The following is a 19,785-nucleotide window of genomic DNA, read 5'->3' on the forward strand; positions in this document are numbered from 1 at the left end:
CGGGGATTGAAAGAACTGTTAGATATAAACACGGCCTTTACGGCCACCCTCGAAATTTCTGTCACAACCAGAGAAGTTGGCCACTCGAGCGGCTTCAGTTACCGCATATAGCAGCAGCAGTGGAGAGATTAGGTAGGTTATGTCATCCATGGCGGGCCCATGCCGTCATAAGGCCTGGTGCTAAGGCCTGGGAGCAACTACTTCATACCCTCGTTTCACAATTTCCTATACCCAATCTTCTTCATACAACATTGCACACTACCTGTCTTTACTGGCTTTTAACAACTAACCGTTTTCTACCGCCAAGGTTTTCTTACACCTTGACATATCGCACCATATCAGCCGTGATCTTGACCGCCGATACCTTATCTCACCGACTACGCGGGGCACGGTACTACAGCTCACCCCAGAGCTTTCGCTAAGCATTTGTTTATCGACATACCTTTTCTCCCTCCTCGATTCAATCACGCGATAACGAGCAAGAACAAGTACAATGGACGACTCGGTACTTCATTCGAATCCGCCATCGAACGGCATCAACGGTGGCGCCCAGCACCGACGGTCCAGCTCAGGTGGTGATCCTTTTCAGCACCCAGATCTCTACTATGGAAACGCTGAATCGATTGATCGGATAAAGAACCGCCGCCGGGCGTTCTCTTCTGTATGTGCTCTTACGATCTGCGAATGCAATGGCAAGGGCATTGCTGACTGGTGGCTGTTCGATAGAGCTTAAAATCGTTCAACCATCAAGACCTCCATGAGATGATTGGTGACCGTAATACGAGACGTGGCAGCATGGGTGCGTACTTCAGCGGTGAAGCCTAGGGAACTATATATTAATTGTTTATTGACAGACCCAACATCTGGCAACCCTCGGAAATTCCTTATCGATGTTGACGCAACCCTTGACCGCTTGCTGGAAAGCGAAGACTCTGACAGGAACATGCAAATCACCATTGAGGATGCTGGCCCTAAGGTGCGTAAAACTCTTTTGATGCTGCAAATGAGCGGCACTGACATTTGTCCAGGTTTTCTCCGTAGGAACGGCTGCATCCCATGGTTACAACAGATTTGACGTGCGAGGCACATACATGCTGTCAAATCTTCTTCAAGAGCTAACGATTGCCAAAGACTACGGCCGTAAACAGATCGTTCTTGATGAGGAGCGTCTGTCTGAGAATCCTGTCTCTCGACTTTCGCGACTCATTAAGAACTCATTCTGGAACTCTCTTACTAGAAGAATTGATGGACGTAATATCGAGGTGGCTGGGCGGGATCCCAAGGATTGGACCGATGATCCTCGGCCACGCATTTACGTTCCGCCTGGAGCTCCCGAACAGTTGGAGTACTACAGGAGGATTGCTGAAGAGAGACCTGAACTACGCCTCGATGTACAAGAGCTGGCTGCAGAGATCACACCAGAGTATGTGAGAGACTTGAATGATAAGCCGGGACTTCTCGCTCTGGCCATGGAGGAGACGAAGGATGAAAAGACTGGGAAAGTCGACTTTTCCGGTGTTCCTTTCGTGGTCCCAGGAGGACGATTCAACGAGCTTTACGGCTGGGATAGTTACATGGAGTCACTCGGGCTTTTGGCCAGCAACAGGGTTGATCTTGCGAAAGCCATGGTGGTCAACTTCTGCTTCTGCATTAAGCATTATGCGAAAATCCTCAACGCCAACCGTACATACTACCTGTCGCGCTCCCAGCCGCCATTCTTGACGGATATGGCTTTGCGTGTGTACGACCGCATTCAGAATGAGCCAGGCGCCCTGGACTTCCTTCGCCAGGCCATCCTAGCCGCCATCAAGGAGTACTACAGCGTTTGGATGGCTGAGCCACGTCTGGACCCCGTGTCTGGTCTGTCACGATACCGTTCGCCAGGTATTGGTGTACCTCCCGAGACGGAAGCTTCACATTTCCTTCATCTTCTTACCCCATACGCCGAGAAGCATGGCATGGAATTTAAGGAGTTTGTTCGAGCCTATAATACTGGCAAGGTGAAGGAGCCCGAATTGGATGAGTACTTCATGCACGACAGAGCAGTCAGAGAGTCCGGGCACGATACCAGTTACCGTCTGGAGAGGGTCTGCGGCAACCTCGCTACTGTTGATCTGAACTCTCTCTTGTACAAGTACGAGGTCGACATCGCTCGGGTAATACGGGTCTACTTCAAAGACAAGCTCGAGATCCCCGTCGAGTTCCGGACACCAGCTACCAAGGATATCCAGAGCGAGTCATCGTCTGTGTGGGACCGCCGCGCACGCAGGAGAAAGATGAGAATGGACACCTATCTCTGGGACGAAGAAAAGGGAATGTACTTTGACTACGACACAGCCAAGCAGGAACGAACCAACTACGAGAGTGCCACAACTCTCTGGGCTATGTGGGCCGGACTGGTTACGCCGCGCCAGGCTTCCGCAATGATCAGCAAGGCCCTTCCTCTCTTCGAGGAGTTTGGTGGAATCGTCTCAGGTACTGAAAAGTCTCGTGGTGCTGTTGGGTTAGATCGACCAACTCGGCAGTGGGACTACCCATACGGATGGGCACCGCAGCAGATGCTGGCGTGGACCGGCTTTGCCCGATACGGATACCAGGAAGAGGCCGAGCGACTTGCATACAAGTGGCTCTACATGATTACCAAAGCGTTTGTTGATTTCAACGGTGTCGTTGTCGAGAAATATGACGTTACCCGACCTATTGATCCTCACCGGGTTGATGCCGAGTACGGCAACCAGGGCGTCGACTTCAAGGGCGCTCCTCGAGAAGGGTATGCCCTCACCCTTTAACTGTATTCTGGTCTCAATATGCTAACTATAATCATTCAGATTCGGCTGGGTCAACGCAAGCTACGTTTACGGCCTGGATATGCTCAACGCCCATCAACGACGTGCCCTTGGTGCGGTCACCCCGTGGGATACGTACAGCAAGGCTGTCTCCGCGCAGGGTGGTGACCACGTGTTTCAAAACAGACCTGAGTAGATGACTGCGTTCCTTAATGTCTGATGACGTTATGCCCCGCCTGATGCTGTTTCAAAAGGCTTCCTTGATGAAGTATGGGGCTTTTGAACATTGTCAGGAATTTTTTGTTAACAAAATACCTTAGATGTAGCTATTTGCTTCGAGCTTGAGAATATGCTGGTTGGGATACAAATTTAAAGTAGATTTGAATATCTATTTTTTATCACTGTTGACATGAATCCCCAGAACATACCTAGACTTAGATATTGCTGCGGGTCAGCGAGGCAGGCGCCTCAGTAAGCCTTACCTTCTGTATAAACTAACCTCAGGTGTCACATCCGGGTCCAGATGGATATCTTTCAGAAACAAAAACTACCGCCAGAGCTCATATTATCCATCCTCCATCACACTGCAGACCTCCTTGGGGCTGACAACCTCCTCCAGGTCTCGCCATATGTTTAATGCCTTGTTTCAAACACAGCCTGCTCATTGTCGAATACCTGGTAGCAACATGCCCATCCACTGTACAACAACTGGATCGGCTGGTCCGCACAATTGCCCTCGTGCACACCGCATTATGGAAGGCGAAGGTGCATACTTAGGAGGTACCTTAGGTACTGAGCCCGAGGACCCAGAAATAGAGGCTTTGAAGCGTTGGTGTGCTTTGGTTAGAAATCGGTGGAAGGGTCTAAACTTGAGCCAGAAGCTGCTGACAAACTTATGGTACAGAGATGGAAAAGGCAACAAATACAGCAGGCCCTAGTATAAGACTAAGCCCACTTATGAGAAACTGCTAGCATTAGGTCCAAATTGCCATAATAGCATACTCATGAGTCAGAGTAGTTATCGAAATAACACGGGCCGGAAGCTCCTTAATCTCCCGAGGCTGTTCTCGTGGAGCCACGCCAGCGATGCACTGCAGCTGATGATTCGACGGCGAACATCTGGGGTCAGAAATATACCTCATGGCTTGGCCTATCATGCTTGCGGCGCTATTATATTCTGCAGGGGCCTAATGACGAACGGCAGTTCAGCTGATAGCTAGTACACTAGTCTTGATAGGCGTCGGAGCCTTGTGTCAGTACCCAAGTTGTGCCGAGGTTGAGATTGGGCTTGGGCCCGGAGGGTTGGTTAGGAATCTGCAGCATGTGCTTGGTTTGTATGCATTTAGTCTAGATATAGCTCGTAAAACATGAGGGTTTTCATGGGATAGTAGTGCGCTGAGATATGCTTGGGTGTTCTTGACGTTGATTTAGAGATGGATTGCAGATTGCACATGGTTGTACGGAGATAAGACGTATCTGGATTACACAGATTACCACAAGATTTGGTGGTCACTTGGCAGCCGTAATGTATGTATTGTCACACATGCTAATGGCACATGTTTTGACGTCATCTGGAACTCTTCCTCAGTCCTCAGTTCTTCAGTCTTCATCACTTACCAGGGCATCCTCGAGACGGCGAAGCGCTCTCTCACAACCACGGAAGATGCGGACCGCAACCTCGCCGCTCGCCCCAGTATCGTTGTCAATCCGGGGTTCTGGGGGCTGGGGCAAAGACCGAAATTCTGGGCTCGGGCATGGCTCGGGGGTGGCAGTCGTGGCGAGAGCCTGAGGCAGAAGTCCTTTAGACCGAGGAACAAGCAGCTCTGGATCCTCTCTACCGAAGCTACAATGGCCACTCACATACCCGGAGCTGGCTTGTGAACCTGGGGATGCTCTGCGACTTTTCGCCGGTAGCAGGGCTGCCGGCCTGCCTGATGGCCTTCCAGGCCTTCCTGTCTGTCCCGCTGAGCCGAGCGTTTACCGACCAAGAGTCATACATACTGGAGTCGTCATTGCATATAACTGCGTGCTCTTCCCCCGGTTTTTGGCTTGTGATTCTTAAACTTTGGCTTTGTTGAAGCTATAATCCCTCTCCTCTCTTTGCTTCTCGTCTGACGGTCTGACCTGACCCCTGTCCACTGTCGCGTGCTCTTCTCTTTACTGCATTGACAGCACTACGTTGTACTATATTCTCTCGAAAGTTCTACCGTTGAATACCGCCATCATGGGTTACCTTGAAGACGAAGATAAGAAGTACTGGGATGAGGTCGCCGCTGTCAAGAACTGGTGGAAAGACTCCCGATGGAGGTACACCAAGCGCCCCTTTACTGCTGAGCAGATTGTGGCCAAGCGTGGAAATCTGAAGATCGACTACCCTTCAAATGTCCAGGCGAAGAAACTGTGGGGGATTGTGGAGCGCAATTTCAAGGTTGGTCCTTGTCTTTTGTTCTATGCATGTATAGCGCTGACACCTCCCAGAACAAAGAAGCTAGTTTCACCTATGGCTGTCTCGATCCCACAATGGTCACTCAAATGGCCAAGTACCTCGACACCGTCTATGTATCCGGCTGGCAAAGTTCCTCCACTGCCTCCTCAACCGACGAACCCTCCCCCGATCTTGCAGACTACCCTATGGTACGCTCATCTCCATTCTACAATGCTTAGGGCTTTGCTAACGGCAGTAGAACACCGTCCCCAACAAGGTCAACCATCTCTGGATGGCCCAGCTCTTCCACGACCGGAAACAGCGCGAAGAGCGCATGACTACCCCCAAGAACCAGCGTGACAAGGTCGCCAACGTTGACTACTTGCGCCCCATCATTGCCGATGCTGACACCGGTCACGGTGGTCTTACCGCTGTGATGAAGTTGACCAAGCTGTTCGTGGAGCGCGGTGCCGCTGGTATTCACATTGAGGACCAGGCTCCTGGTACCAAGAAGTGCGGCCACATGGCTGGAAAGGTGCTTGTGCCCATCAGCGAACACATCAACCGCCTTGTGGCCATCCGTGCCCAGGCCGACATCATGGGCACTGACCTGCTCGCCATTGCCCGTACCGACTCCGAGGCCGCCACCCTCATCACCTCCACCATCGACCACCGCGACCACGCCTTCATCATCGGCTCCACCAACCCCGACATCCAACCCCTCAACGAGCTCATGGTCATCGCTGAACATGCCGGCAAGAATGGCGCAGAGCTCCAAGCCATTGAAGACGAATGGCTCACCAAGGCCGGCCTGAAGCTCTTCGACGAGGCCGTCGTCGACGTCATTAACAAGAGCCCCCTCCCAAACAAGAAATCCGCCATCGAAAAATACCTCTCCCAATCAAAGGGCAAATCCAACCCTGAAGCCCGCGCTATTGCCAAGGAAATCGCCGGTACAGATATCTACTTCGACTGGGAAGCCCCCCGCACCCGCGAGGGCTTCTACCGCTACCAGGGCGGCACGCAGTGCGCCGTCAACCGCGCCGTCGCATACGCTCCCTTCGCCGACCTCATCTGGATGGAGAGCAAGCTGCCCGACTACAACCAGGCCAAGGAGTTCGCCGATGGCGTCCACGCCGTCTGGCCCGAGCAGAAGCTCGCCTACAACCTATCCCCATCCTTCAACTGGAAGAAGGCCATGCCCCGCGACGAGCAGGAGACCTACATCAAGCGCCTCGGCGCCCTCGGCTACTCCTGGCAGTTCATCACCCTTGCCGGTCTGCATACCACTGCACTCATCTCAGATACCTTCGCCAAGGCGTACAGCCAGCAGGGTATGCGTGCGTACGGCGAACTTGTGCAGGAGCCTGAGATGGAGAACAAGGTTGATGTCGTCACGCATCAGAAGTGGTCTGGTGCTAACTATGTTGATAACATGCTCAAGATGGTTACTGGTGGTGTGAGCAGTACGGCGGCGATGGGCAAGGGTGTAACGGAAGACCAGTTCAAGTCATGAATATTTTTCGAACTTGTTTGCATGATTTTGGGTAAGGGGTTTGCTTCTGGCTAGTTTTCTCTTCTTGTATCTTGTTTCTATGGAAATGAATATATATATATCTTACTATATGCTGTTACTCTACAAGTAGTTTCGGTCATATTGTCGGTCGACTCGGTCTTGCTTGATCGTCCAGCCCAGAGTGACTCTGCCTTCTTCCTCATATTTCTAACGACGGGCACATTTCTCGATCTGACACGTGTACCTTGAGTGCTTTTGCTTTGGATGCCTACGATTCTACTCCATGCCAATTTTAGGCCGATGACAAGCTAGAGAGAGGCACAACATCTGACTTGACACTTCATTGAATAATTAACATGACAGGTTCTCTTGGTTGATCGTTAACAAGGTCATAAGAGTAGATTGGTGGGCAAGTGCTCTCCGGGTTTAGCAAAACGGCTAGGTTGATCTCTCCACCTACCTACCTACCTATTTTCTCAAGAAATATTCGTGAGAGGGGATGAGAGGATAGTTAGATGGCTGGTAGCTTAAGCCTTCCCCATCCCTACAAGCACAAGCAGAGCTACATTCATAACCGCGATAACCAACCAGACAACGACGGCAATGGCCGAGGTAATGAAGCCGTTGCCCATCTTGACGCCTTCAGTTGCAATGACTACACCGCCGTCATCCCCCTCTGCGGGGGCCCGAGGTTGGTTCTGCTCATCTATATCTGCATCCGTAGCATGCACCCGCTCCACAGGGACAGTCATGTAGCGATTTCGACAGGTGAAGTAAACAAGCGGCGCGCTGACGAACGGCAGGATAACGCTAAGCACGACCTGGCTAGCCGTAAGCGTTTGGTTGAGCCCTTCTTTGCCTACGGCTCCAGCAATGATGATACTGGGGATGATGCTGATGGAGCGGGTAATGAGCCTGCGGAGCCAGGGGCGGATACTCCAGTTGAGCATGCCCTCGGACACCATCTGGCCGGCCATAGTACAGACGATGCCAGCGGAGAGGCCAGAAAGGAGCAAGGCGAGGGCGAAGACCGTCCCCGCGGCTTTGGAGATGGAACTTGACAAAAGATCGTAGATGCCGAAGAGGTCTGCGTCGTCGGTTGCGGCAGGGGAGTTGTAAAGGGAGGCACCGGCGACGATGAGGATGGAGCTGTTGACGAAGAGGGCGAAGGTGAAGAGGGACAAGGCGAGTTCGATGATGGAGTATTTCATACAGCCGCGGATGGCGTGTAGGGACGGACGGTACTCGACTTCGCCGTTTGTGCTGCCAATGCATGCGGTGGGGTCTGCGTAGCCGGAGATAACGTCGAACTCTTTGAGGCGCGCCTGCACGATGCCGCTGCCGAGGAACATGGAGTGCGGCATGACGGTTGCGCCGAGGATGCCGCAGCTTTGGTATAGTCTATAAGGTCAGTAAGGGTATATAGGTATAGAAGTTGGTGGTGTGCTTTACCCATTGGACTGAACTATGGCTGATGATGGGAGATAGCCACGGAAGACGTCTCCAATTGACTGCTCTTTGATGAGAGAGAGCTGGATGCAGAAGCAAATGACGACTCCTAGTACAAGGGCCATGACGAAGAACTCGAACAGCCGTAGACCCCACATGGAGCCATTTGGTCTGTAGAAGATGAGGATGAACAGGACATCCACAATGCTAATGGCGCAGCCGGCAACAAGGGGTATATTAAGAAGGAGATTTAGGGAAATTGCGGAGCCAACAACCTGAAGTACTGTTTAGTGGCCTTCAATGACATCGACGTGAAGTGTTCGTACCTCTGCTATATCCGTCGCAACAATAGCTGCCTCCGCGAAGATATACAGGACGATCGTCAACCATTTGGGGAGATGTTCCCTGCAATTTTCCGCCAGGTTCAACCCCGTCACCGTCCCAAGCTTTATGCATAACGACTGCAGGAAGATCGCAAAAAGGTTCGACAGAAGGACGATAAAGAGGAGGGCGTATCGGAAGTCCGCACCGGCTGCGACATCGGTAGCATAGTTTCCAGGATCGATATAGGCGACGGCGACGAGGAATCCCGGTCCAACGAAACGGGCGAACTTCACGAGACTCTGAATGACACGAGAGGGGATTGTAGAGATGTGTGGGAATGATGAAAAGACACGGCGAAGCGAATCACTGTTTCTCTCGGGCTGATGCCCGGAGTATGCAGAGATCGCCCCGCCGGCTGTGCCCGCCTTGAGGGGTGGCTCGTCCCTACTGTCGGGGGCTGGGGATGGGCTTTCGGTCACCGATATGCCGCCCCCTTCGCCCACCCCGGTTGTATGCCCTCTGTGGACCTTGGAATTGGCCATGCCGTTGAAGTCCTCCCGGGTTGTTGCGTCGGCATTCAGAGGCGGCGGGTTCTGGTTCCAGCCCGGGTGTTCGAGAGTATCGTCGGTTCGTGAGGGGCAGTTCATGGTGGGTGTCACAACGGTCTCGGTACGGTGGAGGGAAAGAAGAACTCGGTCGGATCCTAAGGAAACGCTGAGAAGATAGATTGTTATGTCAAGCTTCCGTCAATAATAAACCGGGGCGGACTTCCCGTCCGAGGTTGATTTTGTGGGCGATGTGTGTTGCTTCAAAGCCCCGGCATTGCCCGAATCGCAGGCAGCAATCGTTACGCGGGGACTAATCTAGTGGCGGCCATGAGGGGAAATTAGAAAATGCCCGGCTCCTCAGCGATAGAGGATTATCTACGGAGTAGCTAGACTGCTAGAGATATGTCAAGCAACGCCAAGAGGCGCACCGGATTAAGCTACAAATAGTCTCCTTGGCACGGCGTTGACGACTGGTTTCGGATCGGCCCTGACCACAAAGCAACTGCAAGTATCATAGACAACGGCATTGTGGCCTTTAATCTTTCTGTGGCCATGCACTATTGCTATAGAACGGTCAATGAGGTATAAGCTATGCTTCCTGGCCTGGATAACTCGCCCTTGTATGCAAGACAATGCGCTACACTGGATGATACATATCCAGACCCGTTGGCCGTGTGTATAACCACAAGAGTTGCACAATCTTCCTTCGCATACTTGATTTGACAATCCACGATACCTCTCAGAAGCTTATCTTTCTCTCTATACAGAACACGCAGTGGTGGCTCCGTATCCTCTGTATACTATGGCAAATATGGTGGACGAGGTTTTGATGCGTCATTCAAACCTATCGACGCCTCCAGATAGAAACCATATCCAACACCTCGCCCTCTTTGCTAGTCCCGAAATCATGCGTTTTCGCTGGCTTCCAGTACGCCACACGTTCCAGACCGTTTTCACTCGTTTCGCGGAGCGGATCACTTTTACAGTTTCCCTTAGGGTCATATTTGATCTCTTCCCCAGGATGACTGAGATGCTCCATGTACGCCGCTGACGGCGAGGCATGAGGCGGACCGGGAAGCGAGGGATCCTTGTGCCGGGGGAACTCAAGACAGACGAGATTCCCCTGCGGCGAAGGCGCCAGCAGCTGCGTATATCGTAGAGCCCAAGACGGACGCAGCGAGCGCGGCAATGCACAGAAGAACTAGATAGCAGTTAGTCTCACGCCGAGAGAGCTTCAAGGTCATCGGCTTAGTACAATGCTAGTACTCACAGTGTAGTCGTAAATAAGGTCGAACTGATTCCCTCCCAGTCCCTCCACCCAGTCACTCGCGAAGAAGTCTCCTTGAATCCAGGTCACTTTGCCTCTACCAACACTCGCGTCTCTGACGGGATACTTTTCCTCGGCGCCCTTTTCTTCCCTCTTACACTCCTCAATCGCACTCTTGCTGTACTCCAATCCGTAAGCATCATACCCGAAGCTCGCGAGGAGGAGGACGTCAACACCTCTTCCACACCCGGGAACTAAGGCTTTCTTTCGCTTAGGGTTGCCGTCGATGATACTTGTATGCAGAGGACCGCCAATGACATCCCGCTTGGCAGTTAGGACTTCTTCGAGTGAGGGGTTGGGGGTTCGCTTGTCCCAGGGCAGGACGATGTTATCGCCTTCGGCCCACAGCTCTTCCCAGCCTGTGTGAGGGTTTCCGGCTTCAATATGCCGGTCCAGAGTATTATGTACCTTCTCAAAGTCTGCCTGGGACGGCATGTTGTCTAGATGGATGGAAATGTGTGTTGCTTGTAGGGTAAGCTTGGAGGAGCGGTTGTATGACGGTTGAGGGGCTGTGTGGGGTCCCGACGCCCATCCATCCGGGGCAAAGAGAAGCATCTGGAATGGGTACTGTTGACGTGACATGCATGATACACCAACGCTGAAAGAGGAACATTACTGGGTCGTGCGCCGGACAAAGAATTTACAATATAAATGATGATGGAAAGTTTATGAGCCCGCCGAGATTTAAACTGATAGCAACCCAAACTCCGATGCTTCCGTGATATAGAAAAGAAAATCAGCCTGCATTATCCCAAGCCGGTAGCAGGTTCCTTGACCTTGGTCTGCTCTGGAGGTTCGTCAATGAACTGAGGTGGCGCCACCTCATCCTGCATGAAGCTAGGGATAGCACTTTCGCCCATGGAGCTCTCGAACAGACTATCCTCACCCAGAGCCTCCAGCTCCGCGTCAAGCTCCGCCTCGTCCACGTCCTCAGGAACGTCATACGCCCGAGAGATACTTTCGTTGATCTCGTTTCCAATATCCATCAGGTCTGCCATCTCGTCTTGCATGCGTTCGATCTTGTCGATGTCAATATTGCCATACTGCTTCTTCAAGGTCTTCGTAGTCGTCTTCATCGCGTCCACCGTCGTCATAACATTCTTCAGGTTGTCCTGCATCATTCCCGCTTGTTCCATATTCCAGGACTGCTGGGAGAGCTGTTCACGCTGCGCTTCGTACTGTTTCCGGCGTTGCAGGACCTTCAGCGCCTTCTGTTTGATCGCATTTTTGCCTGGACCATCGCGCATCTTGGAGAGCTTGGACTGGTACGACGAGAGCTCAGAGTTCAGAGCGGCGAGTTTGACATCTATACTGGCGATCCGATTATCAACCTGGAAAGCATCGTTAGGCAAGATGAGAAAGTGGGGAACGAGTGCGTTAATGGTAATGGCAGTGGAAGGCAAATGCGGGGGCGGCGCGCACTCTGGGCAAAGGCAGAGAGCTAACGTACATTTGAGATAGCGCCCTCCAGCGTCGGCTTCGGAGCTGCATTCTTCGTACCGAATAATCGATTCATTTTAGCGACAGAGATGTTGGCGTTGGTGGAGAGGAGAAAGCGTACGGAGTAGTACGCGCATGTTGGATGTGACTTGAACGTACCTGGGGACTCTGGGCTCGGCTTTACCTATTCCAGTAGGTGGGCAGCTAGCCCGCCCGTACCGCCCAATAGAACCAGACTTTCCGCCTTCAGGCGCCGACAGATATCATCAAGGGAGCATGAATAATCCCATGCCGCGCTTGACTGCAGAGTCTGCGGAATTATTCGAGTCTTCAGGTATCTAAAAGCTTTGCTTGACTCTTTACTATAAACATAGGCAGTCGCTATCGCGTGTAGTTTTGTTATCTACCGGTCTATAATTATTAATACCCAGCGCCGTCCAGTTACCCACTCCTCCCACTGTTCTCCGGACACACTTGAAACGATCGGTCGCGGTCATCCCCCTCGGATTATTCACAGCTCTCCTCTCCTCTATCCCCCTGTCCTTCCCTCGCTGTTTTATTCGAGACCTCTCCCCGCTACGTGCGATTGGGCTTGTTGGGTATCTCCGCCCGCTGTCCAGGATCACAGTTGCCGGCCGATCCAGACGCTCTGCCTCCAGCACACCTCAACTAGCGACGTGACTCGATTGCCCGCCGCACGTCAGCCTGCCAGCCTTGCTTCCTGTCCTGTGCCGTTGGATGACCGCCCTTTCTTAAAGTGAGGGTGAGGTCTCGTGCAGCGCACAAGAGCTACCAGAGCAATTTGCATCTCCTGTGACAGCGACTTCCTTCTTTCCCCGGGTCGTCGACGGTACGTTCCGCGCTTGTTGTGTGTGTGTGTTTTCTCCCCCACGTAAATCTATCCTCCTCAGCCGCCTACCCCTGCTCCTTCGCTCACTCGGAACTCGACTCCTAAAATCCTTGGTTCTGGAGAATGCCGCGACAGCCTCGTGATATGCCGCCCTGAACCTCGAGAGACCATTGCTGACAGGCTTCTTCAATTGCAGCGCTTGGTCGCTCCGACAGGGCATAATTCACCGGCCATTAACTATCGCCTTTTACTTCCGACCGACTGTCCCTCCCGTGACGGAATCAGCCTCAAACGCTAGCGTGATATATGAGAACGCCTTTTACACGTGTATCTTGTGCATCACACGAGGGCCCCATAGATCGATCCTCCATCCCTTCCCCACCTCTCCACCATCTGCCCATAGCGTTCATCGTCATTAAAGCTTGGGTAAGAAGTACGGTTGAAAAGCTTGTGATACCCCTTTCTTCTTCCCATGAATCGTTTCTTTCGGTTATATAATTCAACATGTTCTGGCGCTTTGGGGGATATGCGAGTGTCTCCGCTATCGACTCTCTTCTGGACAAACCCGATGTCAGCCTCGAAGACCTGCTAGACGAGTCCGAGCTGATTCAGGAACTCAAACAACTAAACACGAAACTCATAGAATATTTACGGGAAGATGATGTTCTCAAAAAGCTTATGGACTATGTGATCGCTCCTAGTCTGGTGAACGAGGATGACGAGGATGATGATGCAGACACGACCAATAAGGAGGAGGGCGCTCAAACGAAGGAGGATGAATTCGAGGCCAAGGGAAGGAAGAGCGATCTTTTCAAGGAGGCTTTGGGCTCTGAGGATTTTGAGCGGATGGAAAAGGAGCGTCTCAAGCGGGCCTATGTTGCGTGTGAGATTCTCTCATCTGAAGTATGGTCTATTCTGGACTCTACCATGGCCAACCCTGAGCATTTGCGGAATTTCTGGGCTTTCATTCGGCGCCCAGCCCCTCTCGATTCTATCCAAGCGAGCTATTTCACGAAGGTGAACGAGACACTTCTGGACAAGAAGACGGGGGAGATGCTAGAGTTACTGAAGTCGATGAACGATATTGTACCGGCAATCCTTCAGCATGTTGACAACCCCATGGTCATGGACCTTCTTTTGAAGTTGATCAGCTTGGAAAGAGCTGAGGGTGGTCAGGGTATCGTTGATGTGAGCACATGTGGCCCCCATTATATTTTCTTAAATCCTAATAATCATCTAGTGGCTCAAATCGCAGGACCTGATACCAAGACTACTCTCTTTTCTGTCATCTGAGTGGCCAACTTCCGTCCAGACCTCTGCCGGGGATTTCCTGAAAGCCATCATAACCATATCGGCGAACGCAACGCAGAACGACCAATCCTGTATCGGTCCTAACAGCCTAACTCGTCAGCTGGTATCCGTTTCATGCGTCGAAACTCTCGTAAAAGCGATGTTGCAAGGGGGTAACGCTTTGACAGTTGGAGTTGGAATCGTGATTGAAGTCATCCGGAAGAATAACTCCGATTATGATCCAGAGCATTTGAATAGCCCCGACTCAATGCCCTCAATGTACGATCCTATCTACCTTGGTACTTTACTCAGGGTCTTCGCCAAACATATCCCCGACTTTGTGGCGTTGATTAGGAGCTCAAAACACACAGTCTCTGATGGAGGGAAGATGAAGAGTGTGGAACGAGGCCAGCTGAGTTCTGCTTGGGGCGCCAAAATCGAGCCCCTAGGTTTTGACAGGTTCAAAACGTGTGAGCTAATGGCGGAGTTACTCCATTGCAGCAATATGGGTCTCTTAAATGAGCCTGGTAGCGATGAGTACGTCAAGCAAAGGGATGCAGAGCGCGAAAGGATCCTACGGGAAGGCGCGTTTGATCAGAATCATGAAGGTGCTTCAACATTCGGCGCTAATGACTCGACCGCAGATTTTGTCAACGGTTCTCTCGCGGGCTACGGGTCCCCAGAGGACTCCAGAGACTTTGATACATCTAATGGGGGTGACGAAAATTTCGAAGACGTTAGCTCATCCGCCGTCCTTGTCGACAAGGAGAAGGGGCCAAACAGCAAAGAGGACAAGGCTGATCCAGAGACATCGTCTGCTGCACAGACTCCAAACACTGCTGATGAGCAGACCTCGACTGAATTGAAAGGGTATGACGTTGATGAGAACAAGGCGCCATCATCTGAAACTGCATCGCCCACAGATGAGATCACTTCCCAAATCAGGAAAATGTCTCTGGAAAACACACCGGCCAATGATGAGAATCAAAAACCTACCGAGTCTACTGTTCACGCATCAGCACCAATGTCCTCAAACCCCGACGCTGTACCCGCCCCTCTGTTTGCCGACAAGGACCAAAACCAAGAAGATATTCCTGTCACAACTGATGCTCCCGAACAGGCTAAATTTCCAGAGGCGGCCGACAATGGCGCTGAACAGCTCCCTGCACAAGAGAGCCAGGACGATTCCTCCCAGTCACTGCATCCTGATGTTCAAATAGACACGAATGGACAACCTGTTGTCGGCGACTATCTTAAAATTATGTTTGCAGAAAACAAAGTTGTTCCAACCATACTGGTGAGTCGTGAAACTGCATTACATCTAAACATGCTAATGAGATGTCCAGGACTTCTTTTTCCGATTCCCCTGGAATAACTTCCTCCATAATGTTGTTTATGATGTCATTCAGCAAGTGTTCAACGGACCTATGGACCGTGGATACAACCGTATTCTGGCTATCGACGTCTTTGAGACCGGTAAAATTACACAGACGATTATCGAGGGCCAGAAGCGGAGTGACGAGACGCAGAAGGCCAAGAGGATTCGTCTCGGGTACATGGGTCATCTGACACTCATCGCAGAGGAAGTCGTCAAATTCAGCGAGCGCCATCCCCCAGAGCTGCTCTCTACAACAGTAATGGACAACGTGTTAAACCCAGAGTGGATAGAATATGTTGAGCAGACGCTCTCTGAGACAAGAGAGCGTGACAATGCCATACTTGGCGGTGTTCGACCTGATATTTCCGTCGGGCATCGTCAGGGCATGCTGGGCACTGGTCAATCCTCAGCCCTGGCTGATGCTGGGTTGAATGGCATGGCTGGCAACTCGAACTTCCAGGGGTTTGACATGGTGAATCAAGGAAGTGTATCGGGTGGAGCATTTGGTTCTGGTGGCAACTCATTGCTCAGTGGATTCGCAAGTTCGAGTGACGATGATGAAGATGAAGAATTGGACGATTTAGACGACCGGCACTTAGCCGAACCAGCCGCGGAAAGCGGCACCGAGAATGTAGGTTACGGTCCCTCTGCTGATGTTGAGATGCGTGATGTTTGAATCTCCTTTCGGTTGCCGATGTTTGTGTGCTCGACACCTCCGCCTCATGTACGCAGTCTGTTCCAGGACTTGGGTGGGTTGCAGAGTTTCTTGTTATCAATCTGGCCCGAGAACCGTGTTCCAAACAATTTCACAACGAGCATACGATGAAATATTGTCCGGACATCGCTAACTATAATCACACAGGCATCGAGCCAGCCCATACCGATTCTCGCTCCGCCCCCAGCTCCCCTCAGCCTTGGTCCATCTCGGGCACGACGACAACTCGCTGCACGACTTGCGGCTCACAAACAGGCAGCCGAGAATGCCGAGGGGGGTGAAAATGAAGAAGGGAAGCATGGCTCAACCGAGTTCCAGTGGCCGTCTGACAACTTCGGCCAAGGATCTAACGATCATTCATCGGAATTTCCACCTGGTAACGCGTCGTCACCGACGTTCCCTGAGTCTGGTTTCAGTCCTGAAGAAACGTTTTCCACCGACTCTTCTGATGAAGGAGACGATTTCGGAGGGTCGAGGCGGCGCAAGGAGCGAGTGCCGCTTGAGGTTGACGATGACGATGACGATATGGGCGAAATGGTAGGCCCTTCAATGGAGTCTCACTTGCTGGACTCCGACGACGAGGAAGATGCCATCCTCAACGAATCGTTGGGATATCCAGAACTCGGACCCGGGCAGTATAAGAGCTTTCGGAGTTCTCGACTGGGACCCTCCCCGTTTGGTGATGACCAGAATGATAGCAGTGAAGGAGAGGATGAGGGACTAGTGGAGATTCTGGTCCCAGGCAAGAAGCCTCAGTGATCTGCCTGGTCTAGAATCACCTCTAGAATATTGACTGAGCTCATTTCCTACGAACCAAAACTCATGATGATGATTATGATGATGTACACTATTTGACTTCATGGCATTGTATATCCCAACGCGACGACAAGGAGCACAGCGAATACGAATACCGCCTGTTGGATAGGTTCGGTTAACGGCGCCTCGAGCGGCACTACTCACTTTCGACATTGATCTGATGCTGAATGATGGAAACTATACGATCTAGCGGCGTTATACTTCGGTTATCTTTTTGCTTTCCCCCTTGCTTTCTGGTTGTTGTCCTTGCGTGCATTTTGCATTTGTCTAACGTATGGGAGCCTTCACTGCTAGAGACTACGATGGCCTCTGCCTGCAGTCTGTACGATAGTTGATTAGACGAATGAATGTTCTTGCTTATCAGACTACCCTGTGTAAATTGTACGCCGGGCCCCAGTCTATTCCTGCGGGATATACAAGTACGTCTCAGTCTCAAGCATAACATTCCCACCCTCCCCGTCACCACCAGCAAGTAGCGCAAGCGAATCCTCCGGCACCTGCACGGTCTCCTGCTCCGTCATCATCCACGCCCACCGCACCCAATTCGGTGACAACCACCAAGCATCCGCGTCCCCATGCCAGCCACCCGTAAGCGGCTCTAGCTTCTCAAACAGCTCTTTGTTCCTTTCGCGCAACTCCGACAGGACCTCATCGAATTCACCCACAAGCCCCTCATCATCTTCGTCTTCCAGCGCCCACGCAACATCATCCGGTGGCGGGAGATAATGGTCGAGCAGGAACGAAGCCCAGCGCGACAGCCTTGGCGGAAGGAAACTTTGACGCTCGTGAGACGATGCCGCGCTATGCTTATGTCTATTTGTGAGATGGACGGCGACAACGAAGCACGCGAAGAGCGAGAACCGGAAGGGGGATGCGTTTGCGGTGATGCCTCGGAGGGCGGGGATGCGGCGGGAGGCGGTTTTCAGGATTGTGGTGAGGCACTCTTGCGCTGTTGAGTGGACGTCTGCCTCGCAGGGTTGCAGGAGGGAAAGGGTTTCGGGGAAGGAGAAGAGCTCGCCGCTGTGTAGGAGGATGGAGGGGCGTTCGAGGATGCGCACTTGAATGCGCGATTGGGTGTGTTCTAGGAATTTACCAGCTGGGATGCGGGACATGTGCTGGGATAGGAGGCGTTTTGTTTCGTCCCACCCGCCTTGGAGGCCGTGGGTGCGTGCACGCTGCAGAGACCAGGCGGCAATAACCAGGGCTGATTCAGAGAGAGTGATTTGACTTTCTCGGTAGATTTTGGCGTGGGTTTGTTTGAGGTTCTGAGGCTGGCGTGACTCGTCAGGTTCTGTTGACTTCAGGCGTACGATGTGTGAGACCAGCTCAATGATGATCTGGCTGAGTGCTGAGAGGGCAGCACGGGAGTTCCCGTATCTGTTTGCGATCTGGATGGTGTGTTCGGAGATCTCGAGTGTTTCGAGCTCGCGCTGATTGGCTGCGAGGACTGAGATGGCGTTGAAGAGGGCTGGGGAGAAGACCGAGTGCTCCATCGGAATCTCTGGGGCTAGGAGGGGGTAAAATATGTTGAAGACGTAGAAGGGGTCTTCGGTGTCATTGATGCTGGAGTTAGGGAAGAGCTGCTTTTGTTGCTCGCGGGCGAAATGTAATGGGCTGCCTGGAGGCGCGCGAAGACTGACAGTGCGGTAGTCGCATGGATTGTTGCTGAGGCAAAAGCCATAGTTCATCATTACTGTTGATTGTCAGTTCATTGGATAGGCGCTTGTTAGGGTTTTAGCGTAAAGCTTACGCTGCTCGTTGTTGCGAGGGCCGTAGTTGTTCGCAATCTCTTCGTCTGCACTGACATCTTCCAGAACGACAAAGTCGACATTCTCGTTTCCGGCGCGCCATTCTACTTTGGCTAGTGGTCGGTGGTTCAAGATGTCGATGAAGGGAAGTAGAACTGAGATGTTCTCCTCCGGCATACCGAGTTCAGGAAGGACCCCGGATAGCACCTTTGCTGAGAATGCACGGGAGACAAAGATTGTAGATGCCCAAAGATAGAGGTCCCTTGCACAACGTCAGCTGCTTCGTCGAACATCTTGGAGTAGTCGGTTTTACCATGAATATTTATCCGCGTCTTGGAATCCAGACTTGCGAAGCTCACTGCTCGAACTCTCATACTTCTCCCGCAGAAGAGCAATCTTTTGCTTCCGCGCCTGCACCAAGCTCGTCCCCTCTAGCCACTCCAGGTCCTCTTCTTCGTAATATGGAAGGGTGGTCAAAGAACCAGGCTGCGGAAGTGTCCGAATATACGGATGCCAGAAGCTTCCTGTCCCGCGTAGATACTGACCAACCAAAAAGAAGATTGCTACTTCTTCAGGACCTACAGGATCCATGAATGCAGAAGGAAACTTGACGTCGTAAGCCCGGAAATGAACGTCTCCAGCATGATGATCTATTGCATTGAAATAAGATATGGTGGTTGCGACGGGTGTCTTGATGATATGCGTATTGCTGGACACCCCGCCCTTTTTCACCCTGATATGGGTTCCACGGCTGTCATCGTGACTGATGTAGACATTTTCATGGAGGTTGCCGCCATGGATTTTCATCCACTCTAGCAGCTTTGTGTAGACCTCTAGATTATTCTCGGCGGGGCTTGTTCAGGTTAGCAAGCTTGGAATACGAACTCGAGGATGAGATACCAACCAAGAAGGTGCCGCGCTGGACTCATTTTCGGTGACCATACTAACGACAGTCCTATATCCTATTCTTGTGAAGCGTATAGTTATGCAAATGTTCCCTTTTCGGTCATGATGTAAAATCACGTGCAATTGCTGACCAAGCCACACGTGACCAGCCCCGTCCAATCACCGAACGGGCAAAGCCGGATATTCAGCAACCGCAGAATTGAAGCTCGAACGCCATCACCGACCCCCTCGTGTCGTGCTTCCCCTCCTCACCGTCTCTCCGACAGC

The 19,785-nt window shown here is 52.0% G+C and overlaps 7 protein-coding genes across 7 annotated transcripts; 3 read left to right on the forward strand and 4 right to left on the reverse strand.

The window, feature by feature from the left end:
• Positions 1–493: 493 nt before the first annotated feature.
• Positions 494–2,982, forward strand: DSM5745_10917 (alpha,alpha-trehalase; the record flags this gene model as incomplete). Its single annotated transcript, XM_026752933.1, has 5 exons — positions 494–661; positions 727–799; positions 855–976; positions 1,029–2,770; positions 2,829–2,982. The coding sequence occupies 5 exons, from the start codon at positions 494–496 to the stop codon at positions 2,980–2,982; spliced, it is 2,259 nt and encodes a 752-aa protein (XP_026598571.1).
• A 2,028-nt stretch (positions 2,983–5,010) lies between these two features.
• Positions 5,011–6,727, forward strand: DSM5745_10918 (isocitrate lyase 1; the record flags this gene model as incomplete). Its single annotated transcript, XM_026752934.1, has 3 exons — positions 5,011–5,214; positions 5,265–5,420; positions 5,471–6,727. 3 exons carry the CDS (start codon positions 5,011–5,013, stop codon positions 6,725–6,727), a joined length of 1,617 nt encoding a protein of 538 aa, XP_026598572.1.
• Positions 6,728–7,254: 527 nt separating this feature from the next.
• DSM5745_10919 (NRAMP family metal ion transporter) lies at positions 7,255–9,147 on the reverse strand (the record flags this gene model as incomplete). Its single annotated transcript, XM_026752935.1, has 3 exons — positions 7,255–8,128; positions 8,180–8,451; positions 8,503–9,147. 3 exons carry the CDS (start codon positions 9,145–9,147, stop codon positions 7,255–7,257), a joined length of 1,791 nt encoding a protein of 596 aa, XP_026598573.1.
• A 745-nt stretch (positions 9,148–9,892) lies between these two features.
• Positions 9,893–10,810, reverse strand: DSM5745_10920 (putative thiol methyltransferase; the record flags this gene model as incomplete). The annotated part of the gene is made up of 2 exons (XM_026752936.1): positions 9,893–10,249; positions 10,319–10,810. 2 exons carry the CDS (start codon positions 10,808–10,810, stop codon positions 9,893–9,895), a joined length of 849 nt encoding a protein of 282 aa, XP_026598574.1.
• Positions 10,811–11,121: 311 nt separating this feature from the next.
• Positions 11,122–11,891, reverse strand: DSM5745_10921 (putative SNF7 family protein (Cta1); the record flags this gene model as incomplete). The annotated part of the gene is made up of 2 exons (XM_026752937.1): positions 11,122–11,706; positions 11,826–11,891. 2 exons carry the CDS (start codon positions 11,889–11,891, stop codon positions 11,122–11,124), a joined length of 651 nt encoding a protein of 216 aa, XP_026598575.1.
• Positions 11,892–13,169: 1,278 nt separating this feature from the next.
• DSM5745_10922 (SAPS family protein) lies at positions 13,170–16,807 on the forward strand (the record flags this gene model as incomplete). The annotated part of the gene is made up of 4 exons (XM_026752938.1): positions 13,170–13,853; positions 13,906–15,252; positions 15,302–15,964; positions 16,196–16,807. The coding sequence occupies 4 exons, from the start codon at positions 13,170–13,172 to the stop codon at positions 16,805–16,807; spliced, it is 3,306 nt and encodes a 1,101-aa protein (XP_026598576.1).
• A 455-nt stretch (positions 16,808–17,262) lies between these two features.
• On the reverse strand, positions 17,263–19,554 carry DSM5745_10923 (SET domain protein; the record flags this gene model as incomplete). Its single annotated transcript, XM_026752939.1, has 4 exons — positions 17,263–18,557; positions 18,615–18,874; positions 18,926–19,465; positions 19,517–19,554. The coding sequence occupies 4 exons, from the start codon at positions 19,552–19,554 to the stop codon at positions 17,263–17,265; spliced, it is 2,133 nt and encodes a 710-aa protein (XP_026598577.1).
• Positions 19,555–19,785: the final 231 nt, after the last annotated feature.

Source organism: Aspergillus mulundensis, assembly GCF_003369625.1.
Source record: "Aspergillus mulundensis strain DSM 5745 chromosome Unknown scaffold_17, whole genome shotgun sequence".
Classification (NCBI taxonomy): Eukaryota; Fungi; Ascomycota; class Eurotiomycetes; order Eurotiales; family Aspergillaceae; genus Aspergillus; species Aspergillus mulundensis.